Source organism: Hoplias malabaricus, chromosome 1 (assembly GCF_029633855.1).
Source record: "Hoplias malabaricus isolate fHopMal1 chromosome 1, fHopMal1.hap1, whole genome shotgun sequence".
Taxonomy (NCBI): domain Eukaryota; kingdom Metazoa; phylum Chordata; class Actinopteri; order Characiformes; family Erythrinidae; genus Hoplias; species Hoplias malabaricus.
The window spans coordinates 18,786,194-18,810,153 of NC_089800.1; the positions used below are offsets into that span (position 1 = coordinate 18,786,194).

At 40.2% G+C, this 23,960-nt stretch overlaps 1 protein-coding gene across 1 annotated transcript; it reads right to left on the reverse strand.

Moving 5' to 3' along the window:
- Positions 1-2,336: 2,336 nt before the first annotated feature.
- Positions 2,337-17,649, reverse strand: ankrd33ba (ankyrin repeat domain 33ba). The gene is made up of 4 exons (XM_066681951.1): positions 17,196-17,649; positions 8,459-8,588; positions 6,768-6,908; positions 2,337-5,609 (listed from the first exon to the last, which is right to left on the reverse strand). The coding sequence occupies exons 1-4, from the start codon at positions 17,634-17,636 to the stop codon at positions 4,762-4,764; spliced, it is 1,560 nt and encodes a 519-aa protein (XP_066538048.1). The 5' UTR covers positions 17,637-17,649; the 3' UTR covers positions 2,337-4,761.
- Between the last annotated feature and the right edge of the window lie 6,311 nt (positions 17,650-23,960).

Sequence of the window (23,960 nt, forward strand, 5' to 3'; positions counted from 1 at the left end):
GTGCTTTCCTCCAAATGTGTTGAGCTGCCCAGTGGCATGGTGTTGTCATCAGTTTAGTCTTGTGCTAACCTTCACTCTCGCAGCTTGAGGGAACCGGGGAGAAATTAATTAATTTGTTTGTTTATTTATTTATTTAACACTGTACACACACTATTTCTCTCTCTCTCTCTCTCTCTCTCTCTCTCTCTCTCTCTCTCTCATTCCATGTTCAGCTGAAGTTCACTGCTGAGCCCTGTGCCCTACTTTTTTTAAACTCTAGGCACAGCAGCGTATCTTGGCTTCTGTCCTCTTCTAGCTAACCCTTGCCACATTTCCTGCCCAATGCAGCCACGCTCTCCGCTGCCAGGTGTTCCGCCACTCAATATCTTCTGTTCTTTCCATCCCTCTCATTCTCTCTCTCTCTCTGTCATTCTTTATCCTCTTGGAGCAGGACTCAGGTGTTTCTGCCCAGATGCTTGTAGCTCCAGGCTTTTCCCAGGCTTCCAGACCGCCTCATACCTGTGCGAAGTCTTACGACAGCCTCTTTTATTCAGGTCAAGGTCTTGCTGTTCCGCTGCATGTTATCTGCTGTTTACCCACACTCTTTTTGAAGTAGGTCCAGGGTTGCCGTAGCCTCGTGTCTCCCTGACCCCACTTCTGTTTGTCTTTGATAGTTACCAGGTCAGTTCCTACAGTGTCCACTAGAAGGCACTGTGTGTGCTCACCTGCACCTGTTAAGAGATTGGCGCCAGAAAAAAATGCTGACCCAGCAGCAAAGCTAAGTCCCTGAGCAGCTGTCGACCCACAGTGTTGACCCTAATATACCTGAGGGCTTAATAAAAGCCGTTCACTCCTCTTAATACCGCTGATATTTCTTCTCCAATATAAACATGGCACAGGAAAGAAATCCATTTAGTCCAGTGCAGTACTGCAAACTTTATTTCACATTGTTTTGCTGGTCCTCAGGTGTGTTTACATGAGATCTGACCAGTGGTCTATGTTTTTTTTTTTTAAACCACTGTATGTAAACATTGTTTGGATATTGACTGTAAGATCGATATTGCTCAACAAATCTGACATGACATGATCTCAGGCCTAGTTGTACAGGCGTGTACCTTTGTGTGTGTGCAGGAAATGAAGAGGCACAGTGGTTCTGTTGTAAGGATCATGATGATGATGATGGTGAAGATATGAAATGGGCACATTCCAAGCAAATGGATCTTGTGCAGTACAGATTCTTGCTTAATGTATGATCTGTTTAAAACCTGAGATAAAGGGCATATTTAGGGATGTACCTAAAGGTGGCCAATATGACCATATTCATCATTATCCACATGAATCATGTCACAACATGCCTTTCAGTGTATAATGTAGATATCATCCGTGAAGAACACTGAACTGTTTCATTACAAAGGAAACGGGTGAGCCTTGAGATTATACTGGAAATACAATACTGAACATAAATCACTTCTTTTATTCTTTTATAGTGCTGTTATGTGACAGTGGCTTGTTTTGTTTTTTTCCAAACTGTTAAATCTAAAGCACTTGATTTATACATACAATTATAAATAATACTTTTTTGTCACTGCCCACCTCTAGATGTCACCGTCTTTAATTTCTACAATTTTATTACTTTTTTTCAGCACTCACTCTTTAACCATTCAGAGTTCACAGCACTCCTTAATACTGAGAGTTATCGGTCGGTTCATAAACAGTTGTTTTGCCTATTGGGGTTGTCTAATCTAAACGTAACTGCGGTCCTAAAGTGTCTCATTCTTTCTTAGAGCAGTGTATTATTCCTTTAGATCTAACTTAATCTATAAGGGCTTTAAACAGTGTGCTTTTACAATAAGGTTTTGGCTGAACACACTCTCTTCACTCTGCAGTGTTTTCACATTAAGCTGTGATTAAGCCCTTGATATAATTAAGGATTTATTGCAGTGTTTTCATTAAACCAGTGTTTCAAGGATGGGTATGAATTTGAATAATACGATGGGTATTAATTACAAAAAATATTAATAAAACAATGGGATTGAATGAATATACCTTTGTAAAAACACCTCCTGAGGTACAGTGTATTTTCTGCTGAAGCCTGTTCCGTCCAGGTGGAGGAGAGAGAACCCGTTTCCACTCATTCTTGTTTTGGTGGTGGGATTTTTATTTGAAATTTTAATTCAAAATGATGACAATTTACTTCTAATCTGAAAAGAATTACACTAATTTATTTCATGATTAATTACAGATTTAGTTTAAATAACTCCAAAGTGGTTTAGTCTTCAACTCTTCACACAGCTGCTGTTATAGTGTCAGCATTTTCACTTATTTTGAGTTACTACGCGACAGTTTGGACGCACAATTGCCAAAATTAAATAAAACAAATGGATACAAAGACTGGTGATTATATGTACGTATTTATTTTTCCTCCTCTAACTGGTAAGAACAGGCACCCTACATGTTCACTGCATTCACCAGAAAAGGCTTTTAAATCTGAGATGAGCCCTGTGTTCAGACAAATCTGTACAATCCGTGCGGTAGTGTAAATATGTGAACCATGTACAGCTAAGACTATGGTACTCATGCCTCTACGGTGGGGGCAAAGTGGGGAGGGAGGGGGGGGGGTGGAGTGATTTAGTTCTGTTTAATCCTCTGGGTCAAAGCTTGTAGCCTTATAAAAACACTATCATATGCTTTGAAAATGATAAATATGAAAATAAATTACACATTTCAAGTATCAAATGCCATCTGTGGCTTGATCAGTCCTCAGAGGTGTAGTGTGACCAACTCTTGTTTAGGACAATAACAGCACTGTTGAACTTAGTTTTGCTATTTCCGTAAATGTCCTATGAGGGAGGAAAGCAGAAGAACATGGAATAGTGGGTATGTCATGAATGTAGTTCTTAAACAGAAAGAGCACAAGAATGGAAAAACCTCATTTTCGTTTAAGGAAACAATACCTAGGTTCCCAAAGTCCCAGTGATCCATTGCCGTCCACTAGTCAAGCAAACTGTAGTGTGTAACACCAGAGACTCAACACTACTGTATTAAGCAGAGTTTGAACTTTGCGCTGTAACAATAATTAATAAAAATAAAACTGATATTGCATCAAATATTAATGATTTCTACGCAAGCTTGTCGAGTCCCTTGCACTAACACAGTAAAGGGGCAGTTTTAACATGGCATCGCGGAGTTCCCCTGGGGGAACTGTGATAGCAACATTTTCCTTCCGTGCTATAAACAGCGCTGAAATATAGAGTAGATGTTATCACTGAAAACCTGCTAAAAGATTCCGTTAGCAGAAACACCAATTCTGCAAACATTTTTGGAGGTTGTAAATATGGCAAAGTTCAGATAAAGAGTAGAAACGTGATTCTTGTTCACTGACATGCACTGACTGTACATATTAGGTGTACAAAGGTTTTAAAGTGTTATTTTAATTCTCCTGTTCTTTTGTCATTTTATGGTCATGTTTGTGTAGTATTAAAAATGACAATTGCCATTTTATTCAGCAAAAAACATAAAAGTAGCTTCAAAAGAAGTATATATTGGTCACCGCCTTAGTTATGACTTCCATTAAGGGACGAAAAAAGCATGAGCAAAAGAATGTGCATCAATTTGTTCCGTTCTTGTGGATAATAATGTACCCTAAAGTACATGAGAGTTTTGGTTTAAATGATTTAAAGATGGGGATTTTGATTTTAGCACTCCTGAACATCCATCCATTATCTGTAACCGCTTATCCAATTTAGGGTCGCGGGGGGTCCAGAGCCTACCTGGAATCATCGGGCGCAAGGCAGGAATACACCCTGGAGGGGACGCCAGTCCTTCACAGGGCAACACACACACATATTCAGTCACACCTACGGACACTTTTTGAGTCGCCAATCCACCTGCAACGTGTTTTTGGACTGTGGGAGGAAACCGGAGGACCCGGAGGAAACCCACGCGGACACAGGGAGAACACACCCACTCCTCACAGACAGTCACCTGGAGTGGGAATTGAACCCACAACCTCCAGGTCCCTGGAGCTGTGTGACTGCGACACTACCTGCTGCGCCACCGTGCCGCCCTACTGCACAACATTGGCCATGAAATTACAAAAGAACAGGAGAATTTTTGATTTTTGAATTACAGATATATGTCACACAAAACATATTAAAACTTATTTTTACACCTAATAATAAGGAGAATCTGGAGGCAGTTTATATGTATTTAGTGAACATATACTGCTTGAATTTCCCATGTTGAACTGGGAGCAGGACTTGAACCCAGAATCTCCAGGTCCCTGGAGTGGTGTGACTGCGGCACTACCTGCTGCACCACCGTGCTGCCCCTAAGTGGCCATTAAAGATGTCTCCTAGGTAATTTCCAAACACAGATTTACGTACATGGTGACAAGGAACATAGGGTTGTTTAGAAAATTAAACTGTAAACATGGGACTCTTGAAACATGGGAACATAGGTATGGCTGGTCTTTAAGCTACCAGAGGAAGATGCTGGTGTGCAAAAACAGTGAAATGTTATGTCAACATTCAGCTGGCTGTGCTCTAAAAATCACTGCGTAAAAGAAAAATTGGACAGAGAAGGAAACACTGAAGTTCTCAGTGCATAGCCGGCAAAGTAGCAAGCACACTTGGATGTAACCATCGAAAGTAGCAGAGCACCAGTCCTTCACGGGGCAAAACACACTCACGCTTTGTACTTTTAGCACAGACTTATCACATGCTGTGTACTAAACTCCTGCTGTATTTTAACAGCATCAGGTCTTTTCTCACAACACATGGGTTACTTCCGTTTTCTTTTGGAGACTCGTCTCTTGGAGAGACCCTCCTGCTTTTTCTTCTCTGCTTCTTCTGCCTTCTTCCTCTCTTCTTTCAGCTCCTTGTATCTCCACTTCGGGATCTGCAGGAAGTGTCCGCTGGTGTTGCTGCTCTTGCGTCGCTCTTTCTCAGGTTCGAAGGTAGGCACCGGAGCCTTGGAGATACGCAGTTTAGGCACCACCAGGCCAGGCCTCACGCTGCTCCTCCTGGCCACATTGAGGGGTAGGAGGCTAGCTCTCCTTGCTGCCATTTCTGTGTGGTCAGAGGAATCCTTGAGGGCCTGAGGCTGCAGGCTGGAGCGACGGTCCTTAGGCTTAGGCACCAGCGTGACCCGAGAGTTTTGGAAGAGACGCTTGTAGTTCTCCAGGTGTCCAGGGCCAAGGCCCTTTAATTGCTGTCCTCGCTGTTTCCTTGTGATCTCTGGTACAGAGTAGCGGCGCTTGCCCACACAAGGGGGGCTGTTGGGACACACTGTCTGACAGGACACAGCAAGAAATGGGCTGCTGAGTGCTGTAGTCATACGAACCATGTGATCCAGAACCCCATCCTCTGAGGCATTTGTCACATTGCTGATATTGAAGAACTCTCGCAGTGCCTCTGAGATCTTCTGGATGCAGCCTTTGGGCTGCTGGGCTTTGGAGACCAGAGCCGGCAGTAAGGGCCACTCAGGACGATAGGCGTCAGAGCACTGCTCTGGACACGGACGCTGGAACAGCCGCAGCATGACGAAGGCTGTCTCGTACCGGCCGGTGAACAAGGCCCACTCGCGAGCAGTGTATTTACGACCATGATCTTGGGCTTCCAGATCAGCTCCTAGTCGACAAACAAAACAACAGACACATGTCGCCGGTCAAACTACATTCATCTGCAGGACTGTATGCAGTACTTTTTCATTTATAACAGTACTCTGTCTGTATTAGTGCCAAATTGAACTTCATATAGAAAGTAAACAGAATATTTTCAATCGATTTAAAAAATTAACAAATTAATTCAGTTAATTAAGAGCTGTGATCCATCACAATAAATTACACTGTCATTTTTTAAAATGTTCGTTATTAGTAATGTAAACATAGAAAAAAGACTGATGTAAGATCAACATAATGGAATTATATTTATAACACACCACACTCCTCACAGACAGTCACCCGGAGGACACCCACGCAGACACAGGGAGAACACACCACACTCCTCAGAGACAGTCACCCGGAGGACACCCACGCAGACACAGGGAGAACACACCACACTCCTCAGAGACAGTCACCCGGAGGAAACCCGCGCAGACACAGGGAGAACACACCACACTCCTCACAGACAGTCACCCGGAGCGGGATTTGAACCCACAACCTCCAGGATCCTGGAGCTGTGTAACTGCGACACTAGCTGCTACACCACTGGTGATTTGTTGATTTTCAGAATGCATTGGACACAGATAAAATGTAATCTACCGTCTGACTTAATAGTAGCAACGCTGTGCTTAAAAAATACGGCAATAAAAAAAAAATAATAATTATGGGAGGAATCTGTGGCCAAATTTGGTAAATTATTAATTTTCTTCCTAATAGTTAATAATCTTTTTAATTTAACTCATCACATTCTTTAGTGTTCAGTAATCTCTCTCTCTAGATTTCTCTATGATTTAGCATCCTCAATGTCTGTTTATTAATCAGAAATTACATTCTTTACAGTCTACAACTGACTAATTAAAAACTGTAGTGTACTACAGGACAAGTAAACTATCAAATGCATCCAGATTGGTTTTATTTTAATATTTCTAAACTTTAGAATTGTGGTATATGTCTCAGGCTGTTTGATTTAACCTAGTAGCACTAGCTGATTGGTGTGTAAACTGGAGTGAACAACACCTTACTTCCCTTAGTGTTTCAGAAAGCAAACAGCATCTGCACTTTAAAGGTATCTAGAGGAGCAGGGATTAGTCGAGTAGAAATTATAGTGTGCAGAAGGCTATTGTACCTGCCATCATCAGGGCCCGAACACAGTCCACTCTGCCCTGCACGGCAGCTTTCATCAGAGCTGTGAAACCAAGGCAGTTCCTCTTCTCAATGTCAAGGCCAGGGAAGTAGTTGAGTAGGTAGTTTGTGATTGTGATGTGCCCTGCAATCATCAAGGGAAGTCATGCATAGTTACAAGTAACAGTAAAGAGGCTTGGTGCAATGCAGTGCCTTACATTTTAGTTCACATTTTAGTTTAATTATTTAAATAATCAGCTAAAAACATCCCAGAATCCTTTTGTAAGCTGTGTGTTTCCTTGTACTCTATTGTGGTGTTCCTGAAAGAACCAGTGACATCTATGTGTGTACAGAGTGGACACAGTCTTGAGAAATGCGTTCAAAAAGACATTAATAGAAGAACGTTTGGTGTCAGTGGTTTGTGGAAGAAGCAATACAATTATTAACTGTTATGTATCTCTACTGATATTTTTAGAATATTACAATGCGAAGGATGTACCCCCTAAAGTTAAGGTACACAGACTAATGCTAGGGAAATCCTTTGAAAGTTTCTTTACAGAATCAAACTTGGTTCTTCTACTAAGAGTGCACATGGATAACGAAACTAACCAATCAGAGTGAGTAATGCATCAGGTCTGATGACAAGCAGAGGTTATATCATGGCTTGGGCTTATATTTGCTTCATATGATCATATATCAAGTATTTGGTTGTGTAATTGTATTTGGAAGACCTGAAGTTTTAAAATTTACAGATATCGTCTGTAGGAAAAACAGTATTCTCCAGTCCCTCTGGCTTTATCTAAATACACTGGAAGATAATGATTCTCAGCTCACTATTAGGGAAAGAAAGGGATTGACCAGGGGACTTTCTCCACTCTGTAAAGTTCTGGACACTCAGAGTCAGTTTGTCAAGTTTGTATCTAAGAAAACAGGTTCTTTAACTTGAAGTAAACTGGAAATATTTCAGTTGGTATTAGCAATATTGATAGTGTTTTATAAAATAATTTATTTTAATTTTGGGCGGCACGGTGGTGCAGCAGGTAGTGTCGCAGTCACACAGCTCCAGGGACCTGGAGATTGTGGGTTCGATTCCACAAAAAAAAAAAAAAAGTGTGTGTCAGTGTCGCCCTGTGAAGGACTGGCGCCCCCTCCAGGGTGTATTCCCGCCTTGCGCCCAATGATTCCAGGTAGGCTCTGGACCCACCGCCACCCTGAACTGGATGAGCGCTTACAGATAATGAATGAATGATTTTAATTTTAAACTAATTCATAATAACAGTCCTATTATGAGCAGCCCTTTTTATGCCAGTGAAGCAGCAGAATATTTATCATTTTTGGTTCATATTAACATGAACAAATTTATTTGCTGTGTTTAACTGATCGGCAGAGATATGACCTGTAATGTCGCTAGTCATATTTTAGATTTTATTTGATTTGAACCAGTCAGCTTTTGACTAGTTGTCTTATGTTCACTTAGAATATTTAAACTATCGCATGTGACTGTGGCCCTGAACACGGTCAGAAAAAGGTTACTGTACTGGTACATTCTTGTTCACTAAAGGTACATACAGCAAAAATGTAGCTTCTTTAATTAATATAATATGGTACATTTATGTTTCCTAACTAAAGGCATATAACTGAAGACCTCAGTGAGAATTTTTCTGAGAGCGTAGGAGAGGGCAGAGTGGTGCCTACCTGCCTGGGCAGCTGTGATGAGGGCCGTGTTGCCCTCGTTGTCCTGCCAGTTCACGTCCAGATAAGGACACACAGAAAGTGCGATGACCACATCCACATACCCCTGATAACAGGCCACCATCAACCCGTTCTGTCAACACACACACACACACAAAACCAGGCTTGAGAAATCTGAAAGGCTGTTTGGAAACACTGGATCACCTCATTAGTATGGAAATTGTAGAGTCTGAGTTTTGAAAAATGCAACAATGATGTATCACCTTTTGCTCCCACACCCTATCATCAAATGAGATGGCTACGCTAGCTCCGAGATTTCACTGAATACATTAAAATATATGATTAATGTTAAGTGAACAATGTCGTTGTAAACACTAGGCTTGGAGAGGTGTCCTGTAGTTTCCAAATTTCCTAATAATGTTTATGGCTAAAGGCTTGGGCCATTTGAAGTGTGAAGTGTACATTCTGTGAGACAGCAGAGGGGAGCAGTAAACACTTATCAATCTCCTCTCACCGCCGTGTGTTTGTTGATCCCGCTGGCGTGTCTCTTGCTGTCTTTCCAGCGAGTCTGTCCTAGTTAAGTGTGAACAGTGTGTATTGTGGAGCGGCATGTCAGCAGCCTCTCATCACAGACACACAGCTGTAGGCAGCTGCCTAAATATAAACCCCAGATGACGGTGCTGTACGTGGCCAAGAAGATCAGGGTTTGAGGTGCTTTAGGAGCTGTATCATTGGTGGTGTGTCTCCACAGAATCTGAGACTGACTCGTTATACAGGTGTCAAAAATGCTTAACAGTTGTGACTGAACATACACCGACTGATCACTGGATTAGGACCACGTACACTCGTTGATTTTTCTTCAGCTCTACCGTGTGCTTGTACAGTTATAGAACTCTCACTCTGTTCTTCAGTGATCAGGAGCCCTACAGGACCCCCACAGAGCAGGCATGAGTTGGGTGGTGGATCATTCTCAACACTGACGTGGTGGTGGTGTGTTAGCGCGTGCTACGCTGGTACGAGTGGATCAGACACAGCAGTGCGCCTCGAGTTTAGGCACTGTGTCCACTCACTGATCACTCTATTAGACATTCCTATTTTATTGTGGATGTTTTTTCATTAGTGGCCTATCCTCAGTCCAGCAGTGACACTGTGAGGGGTTCAAAACTCCAGATGCACTGCTGCGTCTGATTCACTCATACAAGTGCAACACACATTAGCACATCACCATCACTAACAATGGTTGATTTTGTCGTTTACAAGATCTTTATCATTGTTCTTAGTCTGTTCTAGCATGGTCTGAATGCCATGTTTGTCAATGAAGTTTGAATTTACTGAGAGGTTATGCAGCACTGAGAACTCATTGCATTGCCTACGCTGTAGAGATTTGGCTAGTGATGTGGCTGGTCACATTTGGGCCATCAGCTGCAGTGTGTGTCTCAGCAGGTCCTTTATTCCCCTCCCTCTGCTTGGACAGAGATATGTGTCTCATGCTGGAGTAATCTGTGGCCTAGTCAGCTCTTAAAATAGAAAGGATTAGCCTTGCAAGCCATTGACAGAGCCATTGATTTGTTGCACTTGCTTTCTATTTCTATTACAGAATTGCATATGTGAACGCACATCGACAAAATATACTTTTAAACACGTTTTAAAAAAGTAGGGCTCCCGAGTGGTCCAACTGTCTAAACATTAAGCCCCGTCATCAGTAGGTTTGTGGTAGAGAGAGCCTCTTCCTCTCTCCCAATCACTCAGCATGATGCTGGCTAATGCAAAATAACAGAACTGGGCAGTTAATGTTCTCTTCCAAGTGTATTAAACTGTCCAATTATGATACATCCGTGGCAGTTCAGCAAGCAGTGGAGGTTATCTTCTCATGTCTCTGAGGAAGCCTGCACTAGCCTTTATCCTCCTTGCTTTGGTAGCTTTGTGAAATTGGGGGAGAACTTCTGTTCATTTAAAAATAATGACAAAGTGATGACCATTCTCACAAACTGTGAGTGCGCTTCCAGAAAATGACAAAAATCAACCACATTTCATTGCAACTTTTTTAGGTTACAATAACTCTACATTCCCTGTCATGAGTCTAAGCTTTTTTTATTATTATTATTATTATTATTTATAAAACAATAAGTAGGATATGTAGTAGGGGTGGGCAATATGGCCCTAAAATAATATCACAATATTTTCACGATAGCGATATCCTTGTTATTTATCATTATTCATTATAAGAACACACTACTGCAACTAAAACAAATGTTATATTAATATTAATTATATAAAATTTATTAAATGGTTTTATTTCTTTAAACGTTTTATTTTATTACAAATGTAATTTCAATCATTCAGAGCCACTTTCCACCGTACTTCACTGTGCCTAAACAACTCGTGTAAAGAACGGATGCCATATCACGGCTAATTACATGACTTTGTTAGGTAAACATGTTAGAATATCACAATATCACGATAATGACTTTTTTTTAAATAATTTTAAAAATTATGACGATATTATTGTGAAAGATACAATATGGCCCTAATATGAAGTAAGAAATAGTTGATTTCTGCTACTAGTTGTTAGTGGCATTTGTTACAGGCCTAGAGTTGGGTGATTTACAGGACAACATTTTTATGGCATGAAATATACTTTCTAATATTTGGGAAGACAGAAGATAGAGACTGCATATAAAATCAAAAGCAGAGTCAAAATATTTCTCCAGCTTTGAGCAAAACCACATTCATTCACACGTTCCCCTGCAACATGGAGGTACCTCATGCAGATATTGTTGTGGTCCAATTTTAATTTGGGATCAAATTTCCTCATTCACAAAAAAACTAAATGTAATTTGGCTGATATATGGTTATATTTTCAATTTTGTTTATATATATATATATATATATATATATATATATTCTGGTTTACCTTGTTTTATTCATTTTTTCTTCTTTTAAAAGATCTGGGTGGAGTGGTTTGTGGTTATTAATATTACTGCTCCGCTTCTTCCATTTCCTGCACTTGATCTCTAAATTGATACAAGCCAAAGCTGCAAGTTATTTCATTTTCTTTGTATTACGTCTTTTCTTAAGGGCTAAAAACCAACTTTCCCCTGAACATTAAATATGTTTTACAGTCCATATTATAAAGAGTGAGGCTTGGCATCATCTTGCACTGACAAACGCATATTGACAAGTATCATTCCCTATAGTAGTTTGATGTGGACATTCAGTTGTTTACTACAAAAGACATGCGTTGAGGCTGGTCTGACTGATATATCTAAAAAAATATATTACCTACCAGTTCACACCAACAGCTGTGGAAAGATTTCCAATATACTGTCTACACTTCTTAAAACTGGTATCAGTCATTAACATTTTAATATTAGTTGGGGCCTAATATTCAAAGTGGAAACGTGTCTTCGGGATATAAACAGGAAGTACATTTGTTTTTGTCCATTTTATTTTACATGGAGACAGATAAACAAGATCAAGGAAATAGCTGACCAAGGTTTGGTAACAATGAGTCAGCCTCTGGAGAAAACAGGACACTGAAAGCATCTCAGCCACTATTCAAAAGTCCTTTAAGCACTTACAAAGGACATTCTTGTTGCTGTAACTGCTTTTACTCTTCCGGGAAGGTATTAGACTATATACTAAACTCGATTCTGAACCCTGAGAGCTCTATTGCTTCAAAATACAGAGCTCCACCTCAATGCTCAATGCTGGTGTGGTTTATACTCCTAGGTGTAAGCTCGTGTACAGCTGCTCTAGAGTGTTCCATTCCATTTTGTTTACTCTCAACTGAACTGAACTGTGTATATATCCACAATGGGTGCATCCTAAATTAACATGTACCTGAATTCACTCATTATATGAATGTAAAGTAGACAATTAAGGAGATTTCTGCATTGGGTTGCTGTACAAGAAGTGCAACCCACTGTGATTCCATTTACAAAAAATAAACCATGCAGTCACAATTTGCTTACACTATTGCTGCATGAATAAAATCCATCTTTACAGTTACTGCCTATCGTAAGAACTAAAAGTGTGATATAATTATTGATAGCATATTTTGTTCACATGGGAAATAATCTTATTTACGTGCAGCAAACATCCGTTTTGGAACCTCATGCTGTTTTACAATTCATGCCTTGCTGTTGCACCACAGGAAAGTGTGTAATATAGCTAGGCTTCAGTGCTAATGGCCTTATTTACAGCATTACACAATGTAGATTGTTAAGGGGTGGGGGGCTGTTGGCGTAAGCCTCAGATGAGCATCACATGTTGGATTCATTATAGAGAAAACCCACATGGAACAAAGTATTGCACTGAATTATCTGCATTCAAAGCCTGTGTGGTTAAATGACACTAGTGAGATGTAACACTGAAAATGCTATTTATTAAGCCTTGGTGTTTCATACAGACTCGTTCACAGAATGGAGCCTTCTGCTTAGAATGGGTAGAAAAGATAACGAATATGCTTCATTTTGGGGACAGATTGAAATTGTAAACGGGCTGCTAAAGCAGGATGTACAATACATTATTTTATATAAAATAAAGCAAAAAAACTATGTTTAATTGTTGTCTAAAATTTTTTTATTTTTTTTTTGTGGAGAAGGCGAATGTTCTCTCATTTTAATGTATGTACATTTAATAAGATTCATGAATTCTATGTGATTTTAGAGCTTTTCTGTTCTATTGGTTCCACACAGTATAAAAGCGAGCTGCTGGGTTTGAGTGGTGTAGAATGGTACAGATATTTGGGGAAAGGATGTAGGTAGGAGTTATCCATGCTGCTCTTCAGGACAATAGTAGCACAAACTCCATGCACAAACACTTAATAACTGCTGCACTGCTTCTCTAATATTAGAGACAACACTATAATACAATCTCCTTCCTGCTCCTCCTCCTGGCTCGCTGCCTTATCACTAATAACATGCTAATAGGATTGAATTAGCTACGGAAAGATCTTAGATCAGCAAGTAATTCGCTTGCAAGCAACATCTGATTACTTTTAAATAAAAGGTCTTAAGTAAAAGGCCCTCGTGGTTTCATAACAACCAGTCTTTAACACTGTATCAGTCATAGAGAGGTCTCACTTTTAGTCTCACAAACGACCACAACCAGGGTCATAACCAGCAGCCACACATTGCTGAAAAAGGCAAATAAGAGCACAGCTTTTCTAATCCCACAGAGAAACAAAAAAATGACCAAAAAGGATGCTCTTGGATCATTTAAGCATATGGTCACCATGTACAGCCAAGTTAAGGGGGTTTAAAGCTACTCGGTATTGGACTGTGGTGCTAAGCTCTATCGAATACCCTTGTGAGGAGCTGATGTGGTGTTTGTGATCCAGAACTAACCTTTCAATATCAGCACCCAAGCTCATGTTTATCTGGCTGAATGCAATCAATTTCTAACAACAATGGTCTGTCCTCCTCCTCCTCAAATAAGCAGATGCTGTTACTGTACAGAAGTAGGACAAACTGATATTTTTGACCATATACTGTACTTATATTACAGTGCAAATGTGTCAGGCAGCAGTAAATATTTCCTAACAGTATGGATTACACAAGAAAGTTTAAGGGACATTCCAAACCACAGGGTGTGATAGTGACCCAGTCTGTGCTGGGAAGTAGTAAATAATAATAATAAATTCAATTTATATAACACCTTTCAAAGGTTAGCACAAGGCAGGAAGTTCAGGAATGAGCCATTAGTCATTGCATGTCTCTTGTTTGTAAGACATCATGAATTAATTATTATCACCAGTAGATTGACCAGAGGAGGATAGGTCACCCCTTGTGAGCCTTGGTTCCTCCCAAGGTTTTTTCCTCAGCTGAGGGAGTTTTTCCTTGCCACTGTCGCCCTTGGCTCACTCACCCGGGGATTTTTACATCTTTTACGTTCTTTAAATTTCCTGTCAAAACGTCTTACCAGAATTGTGTGAAGCTGCTTTGTGACAACATCAGTTGTAAAAAGCTCTATACAAATACATTTGATTTGAATTTGATTTGACTTCATCAATCAGAGTCACTTTGTGTGGCTGGTTAAGGAAATCCCAGTTTGATTAATAAAGGGTGTACGGTGCAGGGAGCTTGTGGAATGCAGCACACCTAGACGATCCCACAGGCCTCATTACTGACTCTGAGTTACTATTCACACTTGATATTAACATCTGCCGCAAGTGATTTGACCATAATCAGAGAGTGAGTTGTTTACATCTGATATTTCCCAGTCTTGCCAATGTACAGGGGTCGGACAATGAAACTAAAACATCTGTCATTTTAGTGTGGGAGGTTTCATGGTTAAATTGGAGCAGCCTAGTGGCCAATCTTCATTAATTGCACATTGCACCAGTAAGACCATGTGCATCCAATGGTTCAAACATTGTGTCCTGAAGGCGGTGCCGTGTATCAGGACGACAATGCACCAATACACACAGCAAGACTGGTGAAAGATTGGTTTGATGAACATGAAAGTGAAGTTGAACATCTCCCATGGCCTGCACAGTCACCAGATCTAAACATTATTGAGCCACTTTGGGGTGTTTTGGAGGAGCGAGTCAGGAAACGTTTTCCTCCTCCAGCATTACGTAGTGACCTGGCCACTATCCTGCAAGAAGAATGGCTTAAAATCCCTCTGACCACTGTGCAGGACTTGTATATGTCATTCCCAAGACGAACTGACGCTGTATTTGCTGCAAAAGGAGGCCTTACACCATACTAATAAATTATTGTGGTCTAAAACCAGGTATTTCAGTTTCATTGTCCAACCCCTTTATCTCCAGTGACCAAATGTAACTGGATTTTGGGACTGGAAGAAGGGTGCCATGCATATTTACTATGTGCCTTTTACAAGCAAAAAGAGGTTCACTGCTAGGGAAAAATTTTTCAAAATTATGATATGGTAGTGTCACAGTCACACAGCTCCACAGGTCCTGGAGGTTGTGGGTTCGATTCCGGCTCCAGGTGACTGTCTCCTTGTGTCTGCATGGGTTTCCTCCTGGTGCTCCGGTTTCCTCCCACAGTCCAAAAACACATGTTGGTAGGTGGATTTACGACTCAAATGTGTCCATAGGTGTGAGTGAATGTGTGTGTGTGTGAAGGACTGGCGGCCCCTCCAATGTGTGTTCCTGCCTTGCACCCAATTATTCCAGGTAGGCTCCGGACCCATCGCGACCCTGAACTGGATAAGCTCTTACAGATAATGAATGAATGAATGATATGGACTGTTAGCACAATGCAAATGAGAGAAGTGACAAAGAAAGAAACTGCATGATCTCATTACAAAAACATCTAGTGACAACCATTATTAATTCTGGCCTATATATGAACAAAAACACAGACTTATTCGGGTGGAAACAAGCAGAGATTGAAATTCCAGTCCAACAGCTCATTAATGGCAGAAGTTGGAGAAGGAGGTGGGGTCAAGCAGACAAAAAATCTGTGCTTAGCCCATGAATGAAGTGTAAGATAAAACATCCCCCAAAATCTCTGTATGTAGATGGCATGTGAATTATTATAAGGGGCAGAAAAAAATTTCATATTCATTTTTATCCTGTAATTTGAAGAATGCACTGTGTTCTCCCTTTTTTGTTTTTCGCTACAAATGTGAGAGTTTAACCACAGAGCACTTAGTCGCCCAACCATACATTTGGGAAAATACATTGAGGAACAGCCATTTACTCAGCGATTGGAACTTTGGAATTGGTCCGTTTTACTGCCTCCTTTTCCTTATGCAGGGTTTGCATTTGAAAAAAAGGTGCTTGAGGTTCGTGCTCTGTCAGTTATATAAACCAAACTCTTATTATTGCATCATGGTCAATACATTGTTTTCCATTCTCTGGCCCCTTTAAGCATGTACGTGTATGAAATGAAAAAGACAATGTAGCTGATTAAACCTGGTGTTAAAAAGGGCACAGTAGAGCAGGGGGTGGGTTTCAGAAGGCATTCTCTGTGAAGGCCTATTACCCTCATTCGAATGAAAAGATCATTCTGGCTCTGTAGGACTATGCTGACTTTTGAAACCTGACCACTTCTGAAGGATTTTGATGAACATGCATGTCCAATTAATAAGTTAGCCAACATCCATTCTGAACACTGTTGCTTTTTGATTAAAATGTTACTAGCCTAGACATTCATGCTGATCAACAAGTAATTAGTGAACAATGTCTGTCATTAAAGTTGTCATTTTGGCTTAGTGTTTAATCTAACTCAGGGTTGAGTCTTAAATGTAACTAAACCTGTACTCACAGAATATGCTGACGTAAACAGACCTTGTGCTTGGTGATCCAAAGAGAGAAAAAATGTCACAAGGGACTTAATAAATTAACATCCACAATAAAAGCTGAATGTAAAAACACCCACACTAATCCTACCGTCAATGGATTTTACTAATTTACTCAAAAAGCTGGGTCTAAACCTCAATAAAGTAATTGAATCAATTCCATGACCTTTCCTAATGTTAAATGAACACTAGATAATATATATATATATAGTTACATAGGATATTACATAGTGTTAATTTAAGGCCCAGAGGTCCCTGGGAAATGGCATGACGTTTTTTTTTCCTGTTATCCACTGAATTCACTTGATTCAAAGGTGATACTGTGATATTTCCACATGGATAACACAATTAAACACTAAAATGCATATTACAGAAGATACCTATATCAAAATACAGAATGTCATCAATATATTCCAGCCTTAACACATAAAAACACCTCTCTCTCCAAGCCCAGACCACTCACCCTATTGTTCTTATCAGTCTCCTGGACCTCATCCTCGGTCACTCCTCTCCGTATCATGAGTTTGACAGTGAGAGCATGGTTGCTGCTGCAGGCCTGGAAGAAGCTAAGCATTGCAGTCTCATACTCTGGGGACGGGATCGTCTCCAGGTCCTCGTAGTCTTCAATGTCGTCAAAGTCCTCGGGTGGGTAAAAGGAGTCATCTGAGGTGATGCTCCTGGTGTCGGGCAGCTGTGAGAACTCATCGTATTCCTCATAGTCCTCTTCCTCCCCATCCATATTGCAAGAACCGAGGTATTCATCATAACTATTGTCTGTACTAACAGGTATTTCCTCCAGAGTCGTGGGCTGCACGCAGGCTGAAGCAGCTCCGGCGTGGTGGAATAGGTGAGCTTTGGCCATAGAGGAGCTTGCACCATCCCTACTGTCCGTGGTCAGCAGCATTTAACCCCTAGGCCAAACTTTTTGGGGCAGGAGTGTGTTCATTAGGCCCATAGTCACTGGGAAGCCCCAGCAAAAACAAATTTACAATTCATAAAGCAAGTGGTGAAAAAGCAAAGAAAAGTAACTTCTTTTGCTCAGAGCTTGGTCATTTGAGGACAGATTATTGTTTATTGGACCGAGGGGGGCAGACTAGAACAATACTCAAAGTATAGCAATTCTAACAGAATTTACCACAAAGTAAGTGGTGAATCATGGGTAAATATTTAACTGTCTACTAGTATTTCTTAATGCAGCAGCATTATTCAGCATCTCTGGGTTTTGGCGTTTTTATTCTCTTTTTAGGGCTTATTTTTTGGCCTAAAACTGAAATAATGGAAATTAAAAGATAATAATAATAAACGACCAATCACAAAGCACGCGCTACCACCAACGAAAACCGTTACTGGAAGAGAATTATTAGCACCAGGCTAAAAGTGAGTAAGGTTAAATTATCTGAGAGGAAAATAGCTTACCTCACAAAAACAGAGGATTAAGAAACATTTTTACGAGTAAATTTGACTTTAAAATTCATTAAAACAAACACCACTGCCCAGTAAGCTCGTTTCTGGACTGTGTTTAATCAGATTAGTTTCATCTTGAGGCGAGTTCGTTGGTCACCTCCAGCCTGTAGGTCTTCTCCCGCGTGAAGTAACAAGAGTAAACGAAAACGGAAAACAGAAATAGAAATTCCCCGTTGAGTGATAAGCGGGTAGTTTTCCTCCAGTGTATGAAATCACAAAGCGAAAGAAGTGTAGCGTTTTCTGACACTAAATCCAGCGTCAAAACTGAAAACCAAAGTGCTTCGACTCCTCGGACAGAAACGGTAGCGGTCCGGCCCAGGACACTGTACTGGAGCTCCATAATAATCCGATTAGATGCAGTCTCTCCTCTCCTCCTCCTCCCTCGCTGTTGTTTTCATGTCTCGTGGAGATTAACGCGTCCAGAGCGTGTTCATGTTAAAGCTGCTTGTCATATTTGACCAGAACAACAGCGCTTCCCACACTTCACGCAGCTTTTCCTCAGAAATGTGCGCAGCTTTCCGAGCAAAACTAACAGCGGACTAGTTGATGGGCAAATTAGTTTCGGTTTTTGCTTCTAGGGGGGTTTTATCGTTGTTTGACTGGATCCTGACTGTGCGTGCTCTTCACGTGTGGGGGGTGCCCCTAAAAGAAACCAGAGCTGACGCGATTCAAAAGTGCCTTCAAAAACGAAGCTTGACAAAAACGTCACTTAGCTGAGAGATGTATGGTGAGGGTGGTCCACTGGATCTTCATAACAGTGATATAAACATTTCAAACCAATCCAAATCAATGGTGATTAAACTGTAGAACCATAGTAACCACTTGGGGATTAGGAGGTGGTTCTGATTTTTCCAGATTTCAGGGGGATTCAAAGATTTGGATGACAGTCCGCCTCAGTATGCATGAAAATTAGGCCAAGGGTAAAACAATTTTAAACAGAAGATGAAGCGTGTCACAAACCCAGACAGCGAGCATATATCAGTCCACCGGCATAAAAAGACTGGGACACCACTGACCACCAGTGGTCCACCCTCTGACCACTCAGATTACTGTCCTGTACAGGATATAACCCATTTATAATCTCCTCAAACAGATTTTACATTCACAGAGACTTTTATTCTGGAAAACAAACTAATACAAATATTACCAACAACTATAAGAGATATAATAACGAGTATAAGCCTGATATAAAATGATTAAATGATGAAAATGTTGACATTAAATTAAAATTCAAATTATTTACTAATGAAGGACAAATATATAAATTGAGTGTGAAAAGTGCTAAAATGTGACATTTTGTCTAAAATTCTGTTTAATCACCAGAGGCTGCCCAAAAAACGCTGTGTAAAACACTAGTGGACCTCCAACTTTGCCCTCAGTGGGTCAACAGTGGTCCGCCATCTTCTTGCACCTTTAAACTATTCAAAATCGTTTGAATTACTACATATAATCAGCCATGACTTAAAAATGTTCTCTTATTTTGACAATCATTGTCCATTTTATCAGTTCCAATGATTATATATGCATTTTGTGTAGTTCTGCATTTACAGGCAAATCCATCTGTTGCTCTGCATACTTTATCAGCTCTCCTTCAGTGTTCCTTACCCCATGGGATCAATTATTTGAGTGGTGGATCATTCTCAGTGCTGCAGTAGAGGCACTGATGTGCGGACGGTGTGTTAGTGTGTGTTGATCTTTAATGAGTGGATCAGACACACACACACAAACTGAGTTTTATTTTATTTGGTTAAAAGTGTATTAATCCACAGCTTTTCAGAACAAACATTGTTACAAAGCAGAGATCCGAGTCCAAACCAAACCAACATGTAGTTAAAAAGACTACAACAAAATAATAAAATAATGAAAGCAGTACAAGACAGGGTTAATGGTTCATGCAGACAATGGTACTGTACCAGCTACAACACCAATGAAGGAACAGTAGACTGTAATGGGTGGTAATCCAGAAGCTTGCATGAAGAGGTATGATTTAAATCTAGATTTAAAGACTGAGAGTGTGATGTAAGCGTAGAAGTGGAATTGAATACCATTCTTATGGGTTACTCTACCTAGCAGTAGCACTGCAAGTGTGAATAGTAAATAGGGTGACCAGATCTGAGATGGTGAAAAAAAGGACACACGTCTTCGGAGGGGGGTGGGCGTTGTATGCTTAGCTGAACTTAAGTGTGCTTTTAGGTCCTTTACATCTTTATTTGCTACACAAAACATGGGAATTTCTTTTTTAATTCATCAGAGAACTTACATTTACGTTTCAGCATAGCTGCTCGAGATGAGGGTAGATACATGAGCTTTGCCTGACGTAAACAAGGACTACTGACGTACAGACTGACCAATTAAATGTTTACAGAGAAGGCTATCGACCAATAACGGTAGCTCTACAGTTAGACCGTCCAATCAGAAGATTTTAGGCTAATTTACCACGCCCCCTTCTCACTCAAGCGAAGCAATCGGAGTAGGGGAGGGCGGGACTAGTTTGTGAACGAAACGCTTCTCGAAGTTCTATGTAAACTCTAGAAAAACAAAATCCCGGACGTTTGTGAATTTCCGCCCGGACATTTTTTAAGTCTAAAAAAGAGGACATGTCCGGGTAAAAGATGACGTCTGGTCACCCTATAGTAAAGGACCAAGCACTGACCCTTGTGAAATGCCATATTTGATTAAATTTTGGTAGAAGTAGTTGTTAGTCAAAGAAACAACTTTTTAACACTCTAGGATCTAAACTTGCCTATCCCATGATCTACACTTTCAAATGCTACACAAAGTTCAAGCAGAAACAGGATAGACATGAGTATTTTTTGTCCTCTTATATGGAGCTACTGTTGTTAAAAATCTTATTAAAACTGTTACAGTCCTGGGTCTAAATGCAAACTAATAAATGTAATGAATGCTATTGTATTGAAGATAGGTGCACAGCTGCTGTGATAATAATCTTCTAAAATATATATATATAATTTGTGAGCTCAAGATATATATAAATAAAGATATAAATAAAGATAAATAAAGATAGATATATATATAAATATATATATAATGTGGAGCTGACAATGGCAAGCAATGGTTCAATGACGTTAGGTAAGGGTTGTTTAATTAAGTGTTAGCCACGTGTTATAACGGCCATGTAAAAACTGGAAAAACAAGATACAGGGATGTGATTTGCATCCTTGAAGATGACAGAGAAGTGGTATCAATAACAATGTGTATGTGCCCTTTTAATGGTCTATCATCAATCATCATATTTTACCCTGAATGTGTTCAGTGAAATATAAGCTTGTCCTTGCAATATGGAATTTTAAGTATAATTTGTATTTATATTATTCATGTTTTTTCCAGATCAGCTGGTGTCTTCTGTTCCTGTAGTCCTTGGTTCCTCACACAGTTTGAACACACTCTAGTTTCCTCACAATTCAGAGTTAAGTGCCATAATTGCTGGGTGTAATTAGTGAAGCATTTGGCTCTGAACAGCTGGAGCTCGGACAGACTCCCTTCAGTCTGCAGCTGAAGTTCTTCACTTTATCAGCAGTCAAATACTGTACAGTCTCGAAGTAATAAAATATCAAAGGTAACTCAGTGTCTATAAACAGAGCATCTTTCCTAAAATAAATAAAAGCAGAAACTGAATGATAAAAAGGCTGCGAATGATACTTTCTGTAACACTTCGTCACTGTTTCGAGTATTATCTTTTTTCATAGGCCTCTCTTCTATTTTTTAAAAATTATATACATTGTTAGAGCATTTCAATTAAATTAATCTAAATTCAATTACATTCATTCATTCATTCATTATCTGTAACCGCTTATCCAATTCAGGGTCGCGGTGGGTCCAGAGCCTACCTGGAATCATTGGGCGCAAGGCGGGAACACACCCTGGAGGGGGCGCCAGTCCTTCACAGGGCAACACAGACACACACACATTCACTCACACCTACGGACACTTTTGAGTCAACAATCCACCTACCAACGTGTGTTTTTGGACTGTGGGAGGAAACCGGAGCACCCAGAGGAAACCCATGAGGACACGGGGAGAACACACCAACTCCTCACAGACAGTCACCCGGAGCAGGAATCGATCTTCAATTCAATTAAAGATAACTTTATTTTGATCTTTTTAAAGATACCATGAACAGGAAGTGGATACACTAATACTACATTCATTCATTCATTGTATTTAACCACTTATCCGGAATCACTGGGCACAAAGGGGGAACACACCCTGGAGGGGGCACCAGTCCTTCGCAGAGTGGCACACACTCACGTTCACACACATACACCTATGGGCATTTTAAAGCAGAAAATCCACCCACCAATGTGTGTTTTTTGGACTATGGGAGAAAACCGGAGCACCTGGAGAATATATACTACATATACTAATACAAAATATACTAATGCTAGAAGATAATAATACTCCTAACAACTGTGCAAGACCTGGTCCACTTATCGAGTGCACAGACTTTGAGATCTGCCTAGAAGGACTGCAGTCCTGTGAGGACTAACTTCATTAAGTGGGATAAGACAGTGGGTTGAGCTGATGGTGAGTGGCTGTGTGGAGAGTGTTAAACACTGCCACAGCTTTTCTACACCCCCACGACTCTGGCTTAGATAATTACATTAACTCAGCCTTCTGAACTGTCCCGTTCGATAAATCTCCCACACAGCCAATCAGGAGAGAAGAAATCCCTCTCAAGTAGAAGTTCACCAGGGTTCTTGTGTTGATTCTTTATAAAGCTGGATCTGTGCTGGGATTACATTGTGAGCCACTTAAACATTGCCATCTGGATCGCTATTGCCCAGAAGTAAAATACTGCTTTGGAATCAAGCATGTGAGGTGATGTCTTCAAAAATGCTCTCAGGGTATAATCCAAGGAATGATCCATACCTAATGCACCTAAAGATTGTTCATCTTAGTTTCTTCTGAATTCAAGAGCATTATTTGGAAATGTGTTCCCTGTCCTGTTCTGGGAAAGGCTGAAAACTAGAAGTTGTAACATGGCAGTGAGATTTTGATTGCGCTCAGAGCATTCGTGAGCTCAGATACTGATGGTGGATGATTAGCGCAGGATCAGAAATGTCATTCCAATGAATCTTTGAGGTGTTAGAGATGATGGAATCCAGCACTCCAAATAAGACAGAAAATATAGCTTCAAGCAAATATTTCCTGAGGAAAATGTATTATTGAGTTGTTGTTTTTTCCACAAATATTTAAATAATATCATAAAAATAACTGATGTATTTCCAGCTTTCCAGTAAATGCCCATGAATATCTGTTCTCTATGAATGTACTGTATATAAGCACTGAATGGTGAAAATATCATTGACAAGTGTATAAAAGGTCCTCAGTTTCTTGCGCCTCATTTTGCAAGCTTTTGAAAGATTTATATTGTGAAGCAGAACATGATGCTAAGTATAAATAAGGGTGCTTTCACTTTTAAATACAGGCCCCTGTATTTAAATTGTATACTTTCACACGTCACCATGTTTCTTAGACCCACATTCTTTGCTCCTACTTGAATTTGTTTGGTTCCCCAGGGTTTGTTTACAGAGCAGATCATATAAATACACCAGTATTTTCCAGTCTAATGGCTGTATTCTGCATCTGCAGCCTTTGCTTTATTACCATTGATAATTGCTTGAATGTGTTTCTAAGTTTAGTAAACATCAAAGCCTGTTGACAGTACACACACATAAATAAAAGCCAAGTAAACAGACTCAGGAGAATGGCTTTGGATTATTGCTTTTAAGGAAATATGAAC

Excerpts from the sequence above, each read along its gene's own strand:
- ankrd33ba (XM_066681951.1), bottom strand. The coding sequence starts at position 17,636 with ATGCTGCTGACCACGGACAGTAGGGATGGTGCAAGCTCCTCTATGGCC. Across the intron at positions 8,589-17,195 it reads AGACTGATAAGAACAATAGG|AACGGGTTGATGGTGGCCTG; the intron begins GTGAGTGGTCTG and ends GTGTGTTGACAG. Across the intron at positions 5,610-6,767 it reads TCGGGCCCTGATGATGGCAG|GAGCTGATCTGGAAGCCCAA; the intron begins GTACAATAGCCT and ends TTTGTCGACTAG.